General features: G+C 42.3%; 1 protein-coding gene across 2 annotated transcripts in view; it reads right to left on the bottom strand.

Annotated features, from left to right (window-relative positions):
• Window positions 1-22047, bottom strand: part of glis3 (GLIS family zinc finger 3) — a 477161-nt gene that overhangs the window by 76675 nt on the left and 378439 nt on the right. For both annotated transcript variants that reach the window (XM_055632800.1, XM_055632799.1), the window contains one exon: window positions 17308-17473. In XM_055632800.1, the coding sequence (XP_055488775.1) occupies window positions 17308-17473 (166 nt within the window). The remainder of the gene's footprint in view (window positions 1-17307; window positions 17474-22047) is intronic.

The following is a 22047-nucleotide window of genomic DNA, read 5'->3' as shown; positions in this document are numbered from 1 at the left end:
TTGAGCCAAGTATATAAATTAATCCTCACAATGTGATAACCTTGCACCAATACTCAGTAAAAAGCATGTCATATGTTTAACTTTCTGGATTGCATGAGGTATTTCCACCATAGCCTCCAGTGTTATGTTCTTAAACGTCTTTGAATTAAATATAATGAACTGAAAGAATTGTTAGAGATCAAGAGTTCTTATTACATGGGACTCTATTAGCTTCCTTCAAATGTTGCTTGGTTAAATTGGAAGAAACGATAAATTGAAGTTCACTTAATTACAGTCCACAAATCCACCCCCCCAGATGGTGCAAATTGCAGCAGGAACAACAGCAGAAAATCCACTGCCTATCAGCCCATGCGATTTGCAAACTCTGGATCAGTTAACAATAGGTGCAGAAAAAACAGGCACATCAGAAAACAACATAAGAAGGAAGTGAACTTCCTGACTCTCATGTAGTCTCGAATGGAACTCAAAGGTCTGTGCACTGAGAGTTATATATGTGTTATGAGCTACAGATTGCACACAACACCTAAGCATCAGGAGAAAATGTCACAGAAGAAACACCCATTACTGACATGAGGCAGAGCTTGGGTGGAAAAAAAATGGTTGCAATGTATTTCAATTTTGATCCAAAGATTTTTGCTGTTGTCCGCAGATCCCAGCCAAAGAAGTGAAGAAGTTCAATTTATTTTCATGTGGTTTGTTCAGAGCTAAAATTAATTTAGAATAATGTTATTTACAGTTCTATAACACGGCCCTCTGTTCTATTCTATTCTATATGTGCTGCTCTGACCTGGTTTCTAGTTCCTACAGCGATTGGTCCCTTTTTAAAGTTTGGCAATTTACAATGATTAGAATGTTCTTGGCATGAAAGACTTAGCAGTCAAGTGCTCTTGATTTCAAAGTTCTTGAAGAACTGTTTCAAAATACCAATGTTGTACACTATAACGGCTCTATTAGCCTTATGGGTCTCATTGCAGAAGTATTTGCTCGGAGATGCATATGGATATCCTTAGCCGTGACATACATCACTGCAGCCTGCTTTTGCCTTCAAATAAACGGAGCTCAGAGATAAATCAAATGTACCATGATAACTACCCCACCTACATCCGCTCACCCACCACACCACCTCCAGGTCTCTCAGATTGGCCGACTTGGGGTTACTGAACATCCCACGGTCTAGGCATAAGCTCAGGGGCGACCGCGCCTTTGCGGTTGCAGCTCCTAGACTGTAGAACAGCATCCCCCTTCCCATCAGAACTGCCCCCTCCATCGACGTCCTCTGAGGGAGGGCTATATGTATGTATTTATGTATGTACTTAATCTATGAACCAATGTTGTATAACGTTAGTATCTCCACCAATGTAAAGCACTTTGGCCAACGAGAGTTGTTTTTTAAATGTGCTTTAGAAATAAAAGTGACGACTTGACTTGACATAACTGTCTGAATATTACATGGGACTATTATTACATTTAGGTACAAAGTTATGTTTATATCTTTTTACTGAAGTCTGCAGAGAGGGGACACTTGTTGTGCAAAATCTGCCGAGCATTTGTAAAACACATTAACTGAGAAATTCAATCACATAGCACATAAATGCTATGGGAATGAATTGTGAAAGAAAATGAAATGTGAAAAACAATCGTTATACTTCATTTTTCATGTAATTAAACTTTTAATCCTGTCATGAAACACCCAGAGAGGACAGAAGTGATTATAATGTTTATGGAGTGGCAGGCAACATCAGTTTAGTTTAGTTCAGAGATACAGCGCGGAAACAGGCCCCGACCCACCGAGTCGTCACCAACCTGCGATCCCCGCACATTAACACTATCCGACACACACTAGGGACAATTTACACTTACACCAAGTATACAAACCCAAGCCAATTAACCTACAAACCTGTACGTCTTTGGAGTGTGGGAGGAAACCGAAGATCTCGGAGAAAACCTATGCAGTCACGGGGAGAACGTACAAACTCTGTACAGACAGCACCCGTAGTCGGGATCAAACCCGGGTCTCTGGCGCTGCAAGTGCTGCAAGGCAGCAACTCTACCGCTGTACCACTTTGCCGTCATCAATATGGCATTCTCAGCACTGTCTAAAAATGCTTTATTTACACAGTTAAAAATGATTGTTGCTGAAAGTCGAGAAGAATGCAAGAAATTCAGCTGAAGTCTCATTGGGGAGCATTGTCAGGTTTTTCCACAGTGATGTAACACTGAGTGTCAGTGTTGATGTGGTTTCTCTATTGATCTACTACAAGTTCTCACAGCTGCTGGTATTTAGACTCATGGGTGCAATTTCTCCAAGCACTCTTATGGGAACATGCCACAAAATAAGAAACAGTGGTTTCAGGAAAGGTTTTCCCAACTTTTCCAGTTCTGATTAAAGATCACAAAATGGACACATTGGGAAAATGAAAACACTGGCTGCAGGAGCAATGTAACTACAGAGATTCTTTAGACTGAAAAGTCTGAATGACAATACTTTAAAGGATACTTTACTTTACTTAATAGTACCATAGAACTGTGCACTCCTGACAGGAGGTTGCCAGGGAAAGCTCTACGACGATATGTACTAAATCTATGAATGCATGTATGTAGGTAAAGCCCCCAATGCAGCCAGATGTCAGTTTGCCTGTTCCCATGAGTTGAAGGAACAGCAGATGAAGTCTTCTCTCTTACAATATAAAAGCTAGGGTAACCTCACTATGCAACAGTGAACAGCACACAGAGAGACCTGTCTTTCTGAGTTGGTGACAAGCTTATGTTGAAAGCACACTTATAATATTGTTAGATAGGGTTCTAAAGGATTCATCAGAATAGTGATAGCAACAAGTTTGTGATTTATTGCTAGATGGGTCTGATTGTAATATCCACAGATCTCGACCACATGTGTGAGGAGATTTTACACACACTGATTTCTAGGAACATTGTTTTTAATCTTGACCTCCCAAGCCACTTCCTCCCAACACCAATAACCACTTCTTAGAGATTTTCCTGATTTCTCGTGTCTGCAGACCCACTCTTGCTGCGCTCTCTATGTCAGCCTGGTCTAGCATTTGTGACCTGCAACTGTCTTTCACTCAATTTTCCAAATTGCACGATTACTAATGCCATTGGTCTTAGCTAGTGAATACATCACCTATCACAGGTTCATTCAACCTCAGTTTCTTTCAGCTGACAGTGAAATTCTGAAATAATTATATTATTCCACTCCATTATAAGAAAGTGTATGAAAGTGATCAATTCAGCACACAATTCTTTGCAGCAGGATTGGACATACATATTTTATGAAATGAACACACTGCTAACTATCATATTGTATGTTTTGTTGTAACTTTTCTGATAACTCTTTTATTATTTTCAAAACTTTTTCCCATTAAAACCTCATTTTGGCTGGCAAGGGGTTAAGATAAGTTATACATATTTTTGAATAATTATTATAGCTCAAATAGACAAATAGGGTGTTTTTTTACTCAGACCTCACATCATTAGTAATGTGAAATGACCTTACATAAATGATGTTTTCCCATGTCAGACATGAATATCTTTCCCATGTGCAATGATAAATTTGGAGGACTGCAAACAATAGTAAATGGATCATGCGGTAGGAATATTGGAACATTTTCACAAAGTAGTTTACAGCTTTCAAAATAAAAAGTCACCACAAAAAATGACATCAGCAAATGTGTCATTTCCCTGACCTTTAGATTGTCCAAATCGAGCATACTTATAACCCCAACAGATTTGAATAAAACTAAGCGTTACAGCAAATGAATTGCTCTCTGATGCATAATAAATGTGGAAATAGTTATGACAGAAGTAAATGATAAAACTTTGCCAAGCCTTTGAAGTGGTTCATGTCTTGGTGAGCTTTGAGAAAGAAGTCAAGCCATGCTGGATCAGGAATGGGCAGGAAATTACATCTTGCTCCCCTTTGATTTTGACTGATTTTGCCACCCACAAATGACAACATGAGTAATGTTTCATGTTTGGCAGTGGATATAAACCAGATCCTCCAAACCATCTTTACAAATCTAAATTTTGGATTTGAATAGGAAAATATAGCTTGATTGTCTTCCAGCTGTAGTTCCAATACAATAGTGCTGAAAGTGTTCTTTAGGGTAATAATTACAAACTATGCCTTATTCTAATTGCCCAAAGTATCAGTGGCAAATAAAACTCTCTCAAAACATAGCTGACCGGAGAATGATTAATGATTTGGATAACTTTATTATCCATTCATTTATGATTGGATACTGAATCGGGTATTAGCTTGGTCGAATAAGTATCTTTTTTCTGTGGAGAGGGAGATGGGAATTTGGGAAGATCTCTCATCAAAGGTGTTGTTATAGTCACAGAGAGACACTGCATAGGAACAGGCCCTTTGCTCCATTTGAATCCACAACAACCATTTTACACTAATTGTATTTTCACCCCATTTTTTTGTTATCCCACATTCTCTTCAATCCCCTACAGATTCTACCATTCAACTAGTCAAATTTAGAGTGACCAATTAAACTGCCAACCCGCATGTCTTTTGGATGTAGGTGGAAACCAGAGCACTTAAATGAAACTCTTTGCAGACAGAATCTGTGGACAGGTTTAGACCCGGGTCTCTAGTTGTGTGAGACTGTAGCCCTACTAGTTTCACCACTGTGCCACCCTTGACTAAGTCATAATGTTCGAGCAGGTAAATGAACAAACATGTTACCCTTGGTCTTGTGGCTTACTTGCTTACTTACTTACTGCCTATTATGCCTCCTGGCATGTAGGGCAACAACAAAGGTCCTCCACTCAGTAGTGTTGATTCCTTCAGTTGCTGTTTCTGTAACATATTTGTTTTACGAGACAGGGTTGTTAGCCCTTGTGCTCAACCTCCAACCTGGAGGACCAGTGGATCACTCTTTGTCTCGTCTCTACCCTTCGACCCGCATGGGAGACCCTAACAGGAGACAAATCTCCTGCTGGCATAGCTCTAGGGGTCACTGAGACACAAAAGCTCCCCGACCATGACAAGGTTGCAATCCAATGGGTCCTGTGGTTTTAACATTATTCCAAGAATGTCAAATAAAGTTTGGTAAATGGTTAAAAGCCTTGGCAACAAGTTTAAAGGGCTCACTTTTAGGGGTATTTTGACAAGGTAAAATCCCTGCATTTCATTATTATGTGTTAAGTATTACATAGTACAGGGAACGGAATTTATTTCCAATGGCAGCAATTATTCCAATTTCCATTCATTGATTTTCAGAACACAGATGTTCCGAAGCCTACCCAACATTAATAAGGTACAAGTGTAATATAATTATCTCTGTTTACCTGGATGAGTGTTCCTTTACATTCAAAAAAGCTAACCCATCCAGAACAAAGCATTTTATCAACCACTCTAAACATTCATTTGCTCCTCCATCATCACCCTGTGACAAGGAATGAAGCTTGATCATCTTGGAATACCGAGGTTGCAACTTTATGGGCAGAATGAACCTATGAGTGAATACACGGGTGAGTCCTTGAACTTTACATTTGCTGCCTGCATGAATCATAGAGTAGGAAACAGCTTCTGAGTACTAGGTTGACATCTAGCAGAACACTTCCATCTGGAGAAACAGTTAGGGGTATGGCACCACTCCCATTTCACGAGAGATAGGTTCAAGCAACCATATGGTGTGATTCTGCTTCTGTTCTGTTATTCTTCTGACATATCTCCTGGCACTAGCTCTGAGAAACTGAATGATAACAAACAGTGATAACTGCTTATGCTAGATTTCAGTCTTTCCCTCAAACCACTCTCTTGAATTACATTCATAATTCATAGGAGCAGAATTAGGCTATTCGGCCCATTGAGCCTCCTCTGCCATTCAATCATGGCTGATCTATCTTTCCATTCTCTTGCCTACTCCCCATACCCTTTGATACCCTTACTAATCAAGAATTTACACATTAAAAATACCCAATGATTTGGCCTCCCCAGTGGTCTGTGGAAATGAATTCCATAGATTCATTAACCGGATTAAAGAAATTGTTCCTCATATCCTCTATAAGGGTAAGTCTTTTTATTCTGAGATTGTGCCCTCTGGTCCTAGACTCTCCCACTAGTGGAAACATCCTCTCAACATCTACTCTACCCAGGCCTTAATTTTTTGGTAAGTTTCAATGAGGACCCCATCCTTCTAAACTCCAGGGTGTACAGGTCCAGAGCCATCAAATGCTCATCATATGTTAATCCAATCATCCCTGGGTTCACTCTCATAAACCTCCTCTGGAACCTCTCCAATGCCAGCACATCCCTCCTCAGAATGCTCCAAATGTGGTCTGAACGGTGCCTTATAAAGCTTCAGCATTAGATTCCTGTTTTTATCTTCTAGTCCTCTCGAAATAAATGTTGACTTTGTATAGCCTTCCTTATTACCATTTAACTTGCAAATTTTCCTTTAGGGAATCCTGCACTAGCACTCCTACACACCGTACTTAGCTATGCTGTATTCGAATCTTCCACTTTTTTGCCCACTCTCCAACCTGTCCAAGTCCTTCTGCAGACTTCCTGCTTCCTCGACACTCACTGCTCCGCAACTTATAATGAATAGGTGACGCATTGGGTTAAAACATAGAAACATAGAACATAGGTGTAGGAGTAGGCCATTTGGCCCTTCGAGCCAGCACCGCCATTAAATATGATCAAGACTGATCATCCAAAATCAGTACCCTGTTCCTGCTTTCTCCCCATATCCCTTGATTCAGTTAGCCCTAAGAACTACAGTATATCTAAATCTCTCTTAAATACATCCAGTGAATTGGCCTCCACTGCCTTCTGTGGCAGAGAATTCCACAGATTCACAACTCTCTGAGTGAAAAGGTTTTTCCTCATCTCAGTACCAAATGGCGTACCCCTTATTCTTAAACTGTGACCCCTGGTTCTGGACTCCCCCAACATCGGGAACATTTTTTCCTGCATCTAGCCTGTCCAATCCCATAAGAATTGTATATGTTTTTATAATATCCTCTCTCATCCATCGAAATTCCAGTGAAGATAAGCCCAGATGATCCATTCTTTCATCATGTCAATCCCGCCATTCCGGGATTTAACCTGGTGAACTTACACTGCACTCCATCAATAGCGAGAATGTCCTTCCTCAAATTTGACCAAAACGGCACACAATATTCCAGGTGTGGTCGTACCAGGGCCCTGTACGACTGCAGTAGGACCTCCTTGCTCCTATACTCAAATCCACTCGCTATGAAGGCCAACATGCCATTTGCTTTCTTCACTGCCTGCTGTACCTGCATGCTTACATTCAGTGACTGATGTGTAAGGACACCCAGGTCTCGTTGCACCTCCACCTTTCCTAATCTGACACCATTCAGATAATAATCTGCCTTCTTGTACCTCACCAAAGTGGATAACCTCACATTTTTTTCACATTATATTGCATCTGCCATGCATCTGCCCACCCACCCAACCTATCCAAGTCACCCTGCAGCCTCATAGCATCCTCCTCGCAGCTCACACTGCCACCCAGCTTTGTGTCATCCGCAGACTTGGAGATGTTAAAATGTTGAGACACTCATCCTGTCTTGCCACCACTTCAGTGTCTGAAGAAGTCCCAACTATAAACTTCACTTATTCACATTCTCCAGAGATGCTGCCTGAACTGCTGAGTGACTTTTGTGTATTAGCCAACATCTGCAGTTCCTTATCTATATTACTAAAAGTCTGATCTTGACCACTTCCTGTTGTTCTGTATATTGATTTTAGAAAAAATGCTGCCACTTACGGCTGTGAGTTTTGACCATCTTTTGGACTCTTTGGCCGTTTTGGCCAGAGTCCACCTCTGCTGCGGAGGACAAGAGGATTTTTCCCATCGATGAAAAATAAAAGAGTTATTAGTGTTGAAAAAATGTTGAGATTCTCTCTCCTGTCAATCACACCATGAAGGCCACGCCCCTTCTGGTGGGGGGAGGGGGGGGACTATAAAACCCAGAAGTGTGGGTGCGGCTCAGTCTCTGCAAGATGGAGGAGGGAGAGGTCACAGCTCACTGTCTTTAGTGGCCTTGCACCCTGCTTGAAATGGTATGAAACTGCACTTGAATTTGGTGGCTTTGCACCCTGGTTGGTGGTTAGAAACTGCACTTGAATTTGGTGGCCTTGCACCCTGCTTGAAATGGAATTTCAAGGAATAGCCGTGAGTCAACTGCCAGCCCACCAGCCGTGAGTGAGTGAGCTGCCAGCACAACAAGCTTGAGTGACTGAGCTACCAGCCCAAGAATCCATTCGGCCCACAATGTCCATATTAGCCCTCTGGAAACCAGTCCCTTCAGCCCACAACACCCATACTAGCGCTCCAGAAAGCCCCCCCTCCCCCCCCCCACCAATATTGGAAATGGTGGAGAGGTGGAATATTGTGTTGGGGGAACCAGCCCTCCCGTGTGATGCTGGGACCCAACGGGTCCCACTTAGTCTAGTTTCTATATAGAATCTTCAGATTTGGTGGGAGGCAACATGGAGAGATAAAAGAGGAATTAGACATTGCAGTGTTAATCAAGGAGTCCAGTACTCTAGTAAAGGATATCATAGAACGCTCTTCAATTGAAGCTATGTGGTTGGGCCTTAGAGATGAAAAGCAGGCAGTCACTTTACTGAGGAGTCTCAGATCTCTAAATGGTTGATGGGAGACAGAGGAGCAGAATTGTGGGAAAATCACAGAAAAGTGTACAAATTGTCATACCTGGGGTTACCTTCCTATGAAAGGCAGAGAAGGGAAGGAATTTTTAAAGTGCATCGACAAGAGCTTTTTGAGCTAGTGCATATATACTGTTACAGGACAAAGGTAGCACTGGACATAATCTCAGGAGCATTGAGAGGCAATTGGAAGGGTTACTGTGAGATATTTTTAGGAGACAATGGCCATAACCTTGTGATCTTTAAGGGTCTTATAGAGAAGGACAAGTTTGGAATGGAGTTTATCCTGAACTGGGGGGGGGGGGGGGGGGGGGGGGGGGGGGGGGGGGGGGGGGGGGGGGGGGATTGGTTTCGATAAGATAACACAGCATATGACAAAAGTGTATTGGGAGCAAACTGTCAACATTTGCAAAGGATGACAAGATGAAAATAACAGCAAATAATGGATATAAATGAACACAGATTCTAAAGGACCTTATCAAACTCATAAAAAAATTGCAGATGCAATTTAATAGTAAGATTAAACGACAACTTACCAGTTTGAAGTTTGATCTGTATTTTATGAGGAGTTATGATGAGGGATTACGTGAAGAACCCGCTCAGCACGCATGCGCGGCATACTTCAAAGCAGCGGTGTGGAATCACAGATAGACACAGTTATTGAAGTAAACATAATAAAGAAAAGAGGACATCAGTTTAACATTTTGACCCATATTAATGAGGGTGGGAGCAGAGGGCACGTAATCCCTCATCGTAACTCCTCATTAAATACAGATCAAACTTCAAACTGGTAAGTTCTCGTTTAATCTTACTATTTTACTTCGGAGTCACGTGAGTGACTTCATGAAGACTTCAAAGCTCTGTGATTTCAAACCGTGTAACAGGTATTATTTCACGCACTGCCGAAGTCCTTGAGGGAGGAAGTGTGTTATCGTAATCAACCAATGAATCTGTTTGTAGAAAAACACAATGGTATTTTTTTAACAATAACAACAAAGAAATTAAATTGCTCCCCTGGGCTTAAATTAAATATTTGCAGTCTGTAAAATCTTTTCTGCAAATAAAACAGGTTTTGCCAAACGGCTTATTATAAAATTTCTGAACGGTCTTTCCCCCCCACCATCCTGCTGTAGCCAGGATGTGGTCTATAGGCACGTCCATTCTTTTAGCCGTCGACGTGGATGCTGCCCTGGTGGAATAAAATTTGTACATGTTAGTGTTTATCCCAGCAGCTTTTAGCACCTGCTTGAGCCATTTCGAAATGGTTTGGCTCGTCACCCAACCATAAGGTTTTTTATGACTGACCCACAAGGCTTTTCATCTCTCTCGAATATTTTGGTTGTGTCTATGTAGGATAGTAGGTGGGTCATGGCACATAACCGTGGTTTTGGTGGGTAAGCCCGGAATTCCACGTCTGGATTAGGTGTTCCTGGTCTGCTCTGTTTGATCAGTCCCTGGTCTGGAGCTGTGAGCATGCTGTCCAGTCGCAATAGGTGTAGTGACTGGACCCTCTGTGCAGATACAAGTGCCATCAACATGAACGTTTTGAGCATAGATTTGTTCCAGGTTGAGAGATCTGGCTGGTGGCTATCCCCTTAGGTATGTCAGGACCACACTGACATCCCATACATGGGTGTACCTTGGTCTAAGGGTTAGAGTTGTAAATACCCTTCATTAGTTTGACCATCAGCGGGTGGGACCCCATGGCCTGTTGGCCTGGAGCTGGTTTTAAATAGACAGGCAGGGCTCTTCTAGCTGAGTTGATGGCTCTGTAGCTGAGTCCTTCATCGTGGTGAAGGTTCGCCAGGAATTCCAGTACGTTGGTAACTGTAGCGGTTGAGTAGGTGGTCTCTGTATCCAAGTAGTACTTCTCCCATTTTTTGATGGTGGACAAGTGCTGTTTTTAGTGGATGTTCGGAGGGATGCTGACATGGTGTCGACGGTTTGTTCTGATAATCCCAGCCCCAGAAGTGGCTTGCGCAGAATCTGCAACCCAGGAGTTTGATTTGTTCATGGCACGGGTGGCTTGTGCCCGACACTGGGTGTTAATAACTCTGGGTCACTGGGGAATACCATCGGAGTTTCAACAACCATGTCATGGAGTATTGGGAACCATGGCTGCGTAGGCCAGTCGGGTACTATCAAAATACCTGAAGCAGAGTCCATTTGTATTGTACGTAGTCCCCAACTGATGAGGCAGAAGGGAGGAAATGCATAGAAGAAGAATTTCCCCAATCCAGCGCGAACGCATCTACCGCTGCTGCCTCAGGGTCTGGTTCCCAAGCGACATACATAGGTACCTGGTGATTTAGCCTTGATGCAAATAAATCGATATCTGGCGTGCCATATTGCTTGATAACTTTTGCAAATTTTTTGGGGTTTAACATCCATTCGATGTTGTCATTAAATTTACGTGACCTGGTGTCTGCCACTGTATTTAGCTTACCTGGCAGGTAAGTTGCTGATAGCCAAATATGTCTTTCGACACACCATTGCCAAATTGTGTTGACCAACTTGTCGCATGATACCGATTTTATGCCGCCTATATGGTTAATGTAGGCCACCACCGTAGTATTATCTATTTGTAACCGTACATGCAAGTGATGCATATTTGTGCATATGCTTTTAAACCATAAAAGTCACCCAACATATCTAGATAATTAATGCCCAGTGTAAGTGGTAACGATGACTCTGGATTAGTCCATCTACTACTTGTGCTGGATATAGAGTTAGTTGCTCCCCAGCCTTGAGCACTGGCATCTGTTTGGATAACTAACGTAGGGTTAGTGATGATAATAGGGCTGAAACTATGCCAAATGTTTTTTGCCCACCACTGTAGTTCTGATATTGCTTCAGTGGGTAACTTTATGATGCGATCATAATGACCTGTGTGTCGTTTTGGTGTCTGTACCTTTGCTCTTTAAGTTTTGACAGTGCAAAGGTCCGCCAATTCAACTGTTTTGTCTCCTGGCAATGTTACAGTCACGTAGACTGAATTAATTGTGAAGCCCAAGTAGTCCATGATTGTGGATGGCTTCAACTTAGATTTATCTGGATGCAAGACAATCCCAGGGTTTCGAATAACTGTTTGGTAGCTGATACAGCTAACATAGTCAATTCCATGGTCTTGCCTATTATTTAAGATATCATCAAGATATGCCATGACAATATGTTTTTGTCTTCTGAATATTGTCAGAGCTGGTTTTGGTATCTTGGTGAATAATCTATGGCTGATGTGAACCCATTGGGTAACGCTTTAAACTGCCATAGCTACCCCATCCAGGTAAATTTCAGGTATCTGTGATGATCCTTGTGAATGGTACTAAATAGTAAACATCTTTAAGATCAATGCTTGCCATGAAGTATCCTTTGGAAATTAGTTGTTTGGCAGTAACAACCGTTTCCATTTTGAAATATATGCAGTATAATGTGGATAAATGTGAGGTTATCCATTTTGGTGGCAAAAACGGGAAAGCAGACTATTATCTAAATGGTGGACGATTGGAAAAGGGGGAGATGCAGCGAGACCTGGGTGTCATGGTACACCAGTCATTGAAGGTAGGCATGCAGGTGCAGCAGGCAGTAAAGAAAGCGAATGGTATGTTAGCTTTCATTGCAAAAGGATTTGAATTTAGGAGCAGGGAGGTTCTACTGCAGTTGTACAGGGTCTTGGTGAGACCACACCTGGAGTATTGCGTACAGTTTTGGTCTCCAAATCTGAGGAAGGACATTATTGCCATAGAGGGAGTGCAGAGACGGTTCACCAGACTGATTCCTGGGATGTCAGGACTTTCTTATGAAGAAAGACTGGATAGACTTGGTATACTCTCTAGAATTTAGGAGATTGAGAGGGGATCTTATGGAAACGTACAAAATTCTTAAGGGGTTGGACAGGCTAGATGCAGGAAGATTGTTCCCGATGTTAGGGAAGTCCAGGACAAGGGGTCACAGCTTAAGGAAGGGGGAAAATCCACCGAGATGAGAATAACTTTTTCACACAGAGAGTGGTGAATCTCTGGAATCTCTGCCACAGAGGGTAGTATGAGGCCAGTTCATTGGAAATTTTAAGAGGGCAGTAGATGTGGCCCTTGTGGCTAAGGGGATCAGGGGGTTTATGGAGAGAAGGCAGGTACGGGATACTGAGTTGGATGATCAGCCATGATCATATTGGCGGTGCAGGCTCGAAGGGCCGAATGGCCTACTCCTACCTAATTTCTATGAAATGTATATACTTAACAAACATATTCAGTGAAGTTAAGTCAATGATGATGCGACATACACCATCTTTTTTGGGTTTAGAGAATATATTTGATACGAATTCCAAGGGTTCATGTTTTCCCATGATAACCTTTGTAATTAGTCTCACCAGTTCAGCTTGTCCCTCTCGTTTCTCTAACGGAGAGGGAAAATACCCTCTGGGGTGAATGCTGAACTGGTGGCAATTTTTCTAGTATGAATTGTATTTTTTTTTTTTTTAATTTTTATCCACTAATGTCATTGAGTATATACTGATCACTCGTGATAGACTCCCGTGCTTCTTAAAACAGGTGTAATCTCCCCCCTGTTAGTATTAAGCCCCTATTTTCTATATGCTGGTAGGAACCAGACCCACCTACCTCCATGGTTATGGGTATTGTTCTGTTTCCTGCCGGTCCAACGAGTCTTGCACGTCGTTTGACGTGGCGGTGATGTTGGGGGGTGGCGCATTTTCCATGGGGTCCGCTATGGGCCCTGGTCTAAAGAAGACTTCCGGGGATAGAATGCGGACCCCGAGCTTTACACCAGTCCCATATGGTAGACGTCGACTGATGGACGCGATGGGGTGCTGCTGCTTAGGAATTATTGTTTTTGGTTTGCTCGTCCCGGGCCTGCCCTCATGAGACCGAAAGTTTTTTAAAGCCTCTTCCATATCCTTCATATGCTTTGTGAGGTTTTTGCCAAAGAGCAGTGGGTCTGGCTCAGTGGCAGGGGTATGCACAACCCCGCAAATTTAGGATTTTATGGCAGGTTTTATGATTTGTTTACGAAGGTTGTGGTCATCTCCGTATTTGTCCACGGAACGAGCAAACGATGTGATGGCTGACGTCAGGAGCCTGAGGATCCGCTGCAGATTTCTAAAGCCTTATTGACCACCTCTCCTGTAGGGGCCTGTTGGAGAGGTGGTTAATGCTGGCCGCTGGTTTGGCCTTTAATGGCCTCCTGCACGTGGGGTTGCCACCACACCTAGCAGCTCTTCCTGTTCCTGCAACCCTTGCATACTCCCGAGATCTTCAGCCATCGTCCCCTCTTCTTGACCAGCCCAGTCCTGGTCACCAAAGCTACCTTCGGGTAAGGAGGAAGCAATGGACAGTGCAGAAGGCACTGTGGAGGGAGTGCCTGAACTCCCCCCTGCGAGAGCGCCCCTCACGAAGTGCGTCTCGCTGGAGCTCCTGCTCCAGGAGCCGCTCCAGCGGCTCAGGTGGCTGTCTCTCCCCCGGGCGGGTGGAGAGATGTCCCTGTCCGACAAGTCAGAAGCCACCGGCCGGACGCCTCTTCCGAGGCTTTACTTCCAGCCCACTGCTCAGGCGCTAGCGGGCTGGGCTCGGATGCGGTGTCGGGGAATAGCGGAGCCCCCGGTAAGCGGTCCTACCGCCTTGTTGCTGCCCCCCCAGATGGAACGCTCCTCCGTGGAGTCGAGCGGGGAACAGGTCTTTTCAGGCGGCTGTCTTTCCCCACGTGCGGGTGGAGAGACGTCCCCGTTCGACAAGCCGAAGCCACCCGTCGGACGCCTCTTCCGTGGCTTGCTTCCAGCATGGTGTCGGGGAATAGCGGAGCGCCGGGTAAGCGGTCCTACCGCTTTGTTGCTGCCCCCCCCCCCCTCCCAGATGGAACGCTCCTCTGTGGAGTCGAGCGGGGGACAGGTTTGTTCTAGAGCCTTTCTTCTCTGCCTGACAGCAGAAGGCTCCCTGTGAAAGAAAAACCCCACCTCAGAGCTTACCTGATGGTCCGTTCTTTCACTTGTAGCGGGAGCACCTGACTCCCGATGCGCCGCTGTTGCTCTGCTGAACGTAATGCCGCGCATGTGTGCTGAGCGGGTTCTTCACGTAGTCACTCACGTGACTCCGAAGTAAAATATATAATTATATAAAATGATGATGCAGAAAATAAAATGCAGGTGGCATGGAGAGCAGACTTGGGGTTCTGGCCAATGGGTGATTAAATTCATCAGCACAGTATTCCCAGAGTGGTAAAAAATGGTTGTTTGTTAGAATGTGTGCTGGAGGGACACATCATCAAGCATCACGAGGCCCATCAGAAAGAGAGAGATATGAAAGACATATTTGGTCAAAATATGTTTTCTGTGGTAAACAGAATTTTTTAATGGAAAGTATAATACTTACAAATGAAGGAAAACAAAATAAAATGCAAAGTACATGATTTTCAATAACCAAAAGGATATTAATTATGTTGAACAAAAATACACTACGCTGTTTCATTAATTAACTGAATTGATTCAATGAATTGGACCTTTTAGCTAATTAGAAATGCTAAGTGGAACACTGAGAATTGACTGAAGATCCCCTTTTCCCTCAAACGATTGCAATATCAGAATTCTCCATTTGTATCACAGTGGCATTACCATTAACCTTTTGCTTGCATTTCTACTTGTATAAAGTAAAAACAAATGTGCACTAATGAGTTATTCAGAACAAGAGGATTTCAGTATAGGAGTAAAGAGGTTCTTCTGCAGTTGTATAGGGCTCTGGTGAGACAACATCTTGGAGTATTGTGTCCAGTTTTGGTCTCCTAATTTGAGGAAGGACATCCTTGTGATTGAGGCAGTGCAGCGTAGGTTCACGAGATTGATCACTGGGATGGCGGGACTGTCATATGAGGAATGATTGAAAAGACTAGGCTTGTATTCACTGGAGTTTAGAAGGATGAGGGGGATCTTATAGAAACATATAAAATTATAAAAGGACTGGAGAAGCTAGATGCAGGAAAAATGTTCCCAATGTTGGGCGAGTCCAGAACCAGGGGGCCACAGTCTTAGATTAAAGGGGAAGCCATTTAAGACCAAGGTGCGAAAAAACCTTTTCACCCAGAGTTGTGAATTTGTGGAATTCCCTGCCATAGAGGGCAGTGGAGGCCAACTCACTGGATGGATTTAAGAGAGAGTTAGATAGAGCTCTTGGGGCTAGTGGAATCAAGGGATATGGGGAGAAGGCAGGCATGGGTTATTGATAGGGAACGATCAGCCATGATCACAATGAATGGCGGTGCTGGCTTGAAGGGCCGAATGGCCTCCTCCTGCACCTATTTTATATGTTTCTATGTTAAATGTGAATTGGAAGGTTTGATATCCTGGTGTAGATAGTGAACTGAATTTCACTCGACCTCATATTCTAAGACCATGCTCTCTAGCCAAGGGAAATGAACCATTAGCATAATTTTGCAAAACCACTTCACAATCTTCTACATGATCCCTCATTTTTTCTCCCCAAACTCCAGAGAATATAGGCTGTACTATTCCATCATTCCTCAGAGCAAACTTCCTGCTCCCAGGAATCAATCTAGTAAACTTCTGTTGCAAGTCTCCAAATCTATGAAGTCCTTTGTCAGCCAAAGCTACCAAAATTATACATCTTCCTCAAATACATAAAATCGTACGAAAAACATAACTACATTTGGAAACTGTACTCTTCTCCAAACCTGAATTATTGCACTAACTCCGTTCAATGTTTGAAAATTAAAAAGTTAGGCAAATTAGCTTCGATGTGTGATTCTTGAATTTATCCAAGTAACAGAATGTCCCTGTTTTTTTATGGCTATATCAATAGTAGACACATTCTGTGTACTGCAGTATTGCTTTCTCTGTAACTTTGGACTTTGATGTATATTTATAAACTTAATTTGGTTGGGACAGGAATACCATGTACATTATCCTATCTCTGTTGGGAATACACTTACTGGTAATACTTGACCTTGACTTCCTTTCATTTCTGTTTGATAAAGGAAGAGGGGTTATGAAAGAGAAGGGCTTATGGAACTCAGGATCACTAATGTGCCTAGTATTTCTGTTTACTCTTTGTGTTGGCAAAGGACAAATGTTTAATATATGGCAAATTAATTAAATTTTGTATCCTAGAATATTCAATTCTATATAATAGGATGATTGGCTGAGTAGCTCTTGTCAGCATTTGCACCCAATTAAATGAAGCCAATTCATGTTAGTCCTGGAATCACCATGTCTGGTGAGCACGTTAGTTACTGAAGCAATACTGTTCATCTCCAGTCTTGAATGAAAGATGCATATCTTGTGGGCCTAGGTCCTGTTTGATGTACTATAAACCCAGGGAGGTTATGAATCACCAAAGGTGTTTTTCAGGTAGAAAGGCCTGATGCCAATGTCCTATACATGGACTGGTGGCCTTTGGTACACAGGGAGGTCATCTGCCTTGAATGGCCTTACTTTGAGTGCATTTAAACAAGGTAACTAGCTCAGACCGGTGAGCAAACAAGCATTGCTTTTTCACTTAAAGAAGTGAAAAGACTTTATACAAAAATTACCAATGCCAGATGTAAACTAAGTACTGATGAAAATACAAATTACATCAAAGAACATGTTAGCATGTCCAATTGTCACTTACCTCTCATTGCTCTCTTCTACCACTGGGAGTGAGGATAGCTGTGTCTGCGGGTTGTGGGGGCTTCCTTGCATATTGTGTACAGGAGACGTATGGTTTGGAGGATGAGAAGAAGAAATGATGGCTGCTGCTGTTCCACACCGGCTAGAATGTGTGCTGGAAAACATGCCTTAAGGCAAAGACATCAAAATACAACATTGTTTAATAGAGCGAGATTTGTTTATTTTCTTTCATGTAAGGGCATGTGAGCTCACTGATAAAATCTGCATTTAGATAAACCCTTCACCCTCTGCCCCCTTCCTGCACCCTTATGTTCCTGAATCACGGCAGTGTGATGAACATCCACATTCTGTTAAACAAGATAATGCTCTTCCACAATAACAAAAGTTGATATTGAATGAAAAATAAATAAATCCAACTTTCCAAAATAGATGAAATTGCTCTTTCAGAAAAACGCTGAATTTGAAAATAAAACCGTCAGCAAATAGTTCAGCATGCTTAATGTCCTTGGTTTCTAATTGTCAGATGATGGATATACAATTATCTTTCTTAGAAATATCATAAAAATGTTCTACATCCACAACTTTGTATTCAATGAAAATGTTAGGTTTCTGTGAATTATCCAGTTGTTTAGGGTTAAAACAGATTTTTTTTTAAATGTGTATAAATATAGTAACACTGTATGAAGAATACAGTGCAAAAAACTACTTGCTGGAGACCCTCCGTGGGTCAGGCGCATATATGGACGGAATGCACCGACTATGTTTCATGTTGGGACCGAAGATACTAGACTGCTCCGCTCTATGATCTTTGGTTGGGAGCCTTCATCAAAAATGATTGAGTAAAGGTGGTGGGAAGTTAAAGCCGGAAAAGAGAGGTGGGGCAGCTAAACCTATTAAGGGAGGGAGGGTTGACTGGCAGATAGGTGGAGTATGTAGCAAACTCCAGAGGTGAAGTAGATTGGCAGATTGGAGAAATACAATGGTTGTGTGATTTATTTTATACTGATTCTTGTATGTATGCAGCATTGTACAAATCCATGTGGACTTTAACATCAGTAAGCATTGACTAAAAATTCTGTTCAGCAGAACATATATTTGATATCAACGTGTGTTAGATCACATTGTGTGTAAATTGTTGATCGAATGTATTAACATTGAATATTGACCTAGATTGTGGTATACATATATACAGTGTATAGATTTTAATATTTAAACATGTACACATTCTAGATTTGAAATGCAGATTAAAATATCTAAACAGCAATATATTAGAATGTAAATGTATAACATCATGATACCAACATTGGCTGAAGTATTTTATTATACTTAATTTCAAGAATGCTGCATATTATTGAATTACAGAATAAAGAGCACAAATTAGCCCTTGGTTACACGATAAGATAGATAATATAATATTGCACGTTTGTTTTTGAAATTCAATGACCGAGTTGAAGGGAAAGTCCTTTCAAGGTGGAAGGAGCAGTATTCCTTTTTGGTTCCAACCTTGTCTGAACTTTTACACTTATTATCTTAATTCTCCAGACTAACCTGTGTACTTTGGTGCAGCGCAGAAGGTGCGATGCACTCACAGGTTTGCTGCAATGCTGTGACTAATTAACACCAACAGATCTATCAATTTATCCAGTTATGTTGATTGCAGGAATGCCCTAGAACACAATGCCAGGGGTGATGGTGGAGACAGATATGATAGTGGTGTTTAAGTGGCTTTTAGATAGGTACATGGATATGCAGGGAATGGAGGTATATAGATTATGTGCAGGCAAATAGAATTTGTTTATCTTGGCATCACATTACGCCAAAAATATTTGTGGGCCACACGGACTATTCCTGTGCTGTGCTGTTGTATGTTCTAACTTGTATTATTCAGTTAGATGCCGCTTGGTTCTTGGTTCTTGGTTTCTTGGTCCTCCAAAATATTCCAAATGGAATTTAAACTGGAGGTGGTTAAGGGAGGGCTTAAGCCAGAAAGGGTTATTGGGAAGAAAGAGCTACTTTAAATTTAGTTGCATCTGGTTGGGTAACTAAAGTTAGGTGGAGATTATTCCATGCTTTAATTGTGCGGGGGAAGAACGAATTGCTGTATACATCTGTCTTTGTAGCTGGGATCACAAATTGGATCGAATGCCCTCGTCTGCTCCTAATTGGTTTGGGTTTGGTGTAGGTCTTGTAGTCTATGTCGAGCTGACCATTTAACATTTTGTAAAAACAGGTCAAACGGTGAGCTTCACGTCTGTCTTGGAGAGGGTTCCACCCCGGAGAATTCAGAAGTTTGGTAACACTCGCTTCTCTATCATAGGTGTTAGTAACAAATCGAGCTGCCTGAATTTGGACACGTTCGATGGAGGAAATGTTTTTATTTGTGTATGGGTCCCATGCTGCAACTGCGTAGTCCAAATGAGGTCTAACAAGGGTGAAGTATAGCTTCTCCTTGACAGAAGTTAAACAATGATGAATGTTGAGCTTCAGAAAGTTGAGGCCACCTGTTGCTTTCACCATTGCATGATAAGTTTGACCATTCCAACACAGATCATTCTGCAATTTGATGCCAAGATACTTGGTTTGTTTGGATTCTTCAAGGGTGGCACCAAGTATATTGTGAAATGTTTCGCCTGGATTCCTCTTTCTGGTGACACGCATAGTTTCACATTTGGAAGGGTTGAACTGCATGCCCCATTGTTGTGACCACTCAACCATAGTATCGAGATCCTTTTGGAAAGCATCTTCATCATCAGCTGACTTAATTGGACGTTACAGCAAACAATCATCAGCGCTGTATGGAATTCCACTTGGTTCCTGATACAAACACTAACTTAATGCAAAGGATGTTCTATTTTTGAAAGCACAGCTCCTCCAAAATAATAATTACAGGTGAGATAAGAACTCATGTTCTTGAATTTGTTAATCAATACCTCTAATTTACTAATTTGATAATTTAATCATTGCGCAAAAAATGAATATTCAGTTTTAATTAACAAATCTTTGATTAGTATTGCAAGTATCTCCCTAAACATTCACCACTCACCGCATTGTTGCAGAGTGTACCATCTACTGAAGGCACTGCAGCAACTCCCAAACACACAACCTTTTATAAGGGAAGAGGGGCAACATTAGGTCAAGAGTTCCTCTCCAAGTACTACACCATCCTGACGTGGAAGAGTTTCATTCCTTTCTTGGCACTGTCTTTAAATCCTGCAACATCCTACCTAATACCATTGTGGGAGAACCTTTGGCAAAGATGGAAACAATTGAAGGTGGCATTTCATCACTATTTGTTCATGAGGAATTAGGAATAAACAGCAAATACTGGTGTTGCTATTGATTAACTTGCCTATAAAAATTAATAAAATATGGAGGAACAAACAGTCTGCTGGAAGAAATTAGTTGAACAGCATCTGTGGTAGGACATAAATAGTCAGAACCCTTCGGACTCAAGTCAGACCTCTGGTCCAAGGTCCTGACCTGAAACATAGAATGTCCATTTCTCTTCACAGATGCCCCGCAACCTGCTGAGTTCCTTGTTAATTAAAACTCCCATTCCTTCTCTCCAGCATTTTGTATCTATGTGGAGTTCCTCCAGCAGATTGATTGTTGCTCCAGATTCTAGCATCTGCAGTCTTTATGTCTCCAAAAACTGAAGTGATTTTTAAAGAAATTATTAGTGATGTTTTACTGATGTTATGAATAAAAATCCATTCTAATTCTCACTGTGACATATCATTATATTGTAACACTTTCCCTATTTTTATGAAAAAAATCTCTTCAGCAAAAGCATCGTATTAATCCCTAAACATTGGATTCCATGGTATCTCATACTCACTTTGAACACCTTTCATCCTTTTTTATTTTTATTTTTAGTCCTGTTAAAACAAAATGTTTGTTGGAGGTCTTCTTTTATGCGGTGGGTAGGGGAGGAGAAGTTGGAAACTTTATTTCCTAGTCCCTACCTGGTCGGAGAGGCGGCTTCCCTCCAAGCTGCTTCTGCGTCCCTTCCTCGCGGCCTACCATCGGACTGGAGCGGCGTTTCCTGTCGGGATCGGCCAGGACTACAGCTTCGGCAGCGGCACAGCGCTGCAACACCATCACAGAGCGGGCGATGCCTTATTGGGTCGCCGTGCGGTAAGCTCCGGAGTGCTGTGACCGCCGACTCCAACATCCGAGGAGCTGTGGCTGTGGAGAGTCCAGCCGTGGGTGGCGCTAGATTTAAAACGCCGTGGAGCCTGGGATCCGAGATCACCAGAGTCGGAGCTCCAACCAGCGCGGCCTGAGGACTTCGGGTGCCGCTGTCTCCGGGGAGGAAGCGGCCGCTGCAGACATTTCCAAGCCGGTGAGGAGTGTTCGCCCGACGCCGGAGTTCCATCTTCCCGGCAAGAGGGCCTGAAAACATCGGACTGGTTGCGGAGGCCACGAATAGGCCCCGACCTCGGGCGATCACAGAGGAAGAGGACTGAACTTTCTGATGCCTTTCCCCACAGTGGGAAATTTTGATTCTGTTGTGGGGGGACGTTCATGTTGAATTCTATAATGTGTTGTGTCATTTTTCTTTTAATTAATTTTTCTATGGAAGTACGGAAACTTAATTATTTCTTCTATGTAAAGCACTTTGGTTTCAACGCGAGTTGATTTAAACGTGCTATATAAATAACATTTACTTACTTACTTACCAATAAAGTTAAATAATAACGGTAAAATTTATACTTATTTTTAATAAGTAATTTATACT

This window comes from Leucoraja erinacea, chromosome 3, assembly GCF_028641065.1.
Source record: "Leucoraja erinacea ecotype New England chromosome 3, Leri_hhj_1, whole genome shotgun sequence".
Lineage (NCBI taxonomy): Eukaryota > Metazoa > Chordata > Chondrichthyes > Rajiformes > Rajidae > Leucoraja > Leucoraja erinaceus.
This window is presented reverse-complemented; position numbering and strand designations above follow the sequence as displayed.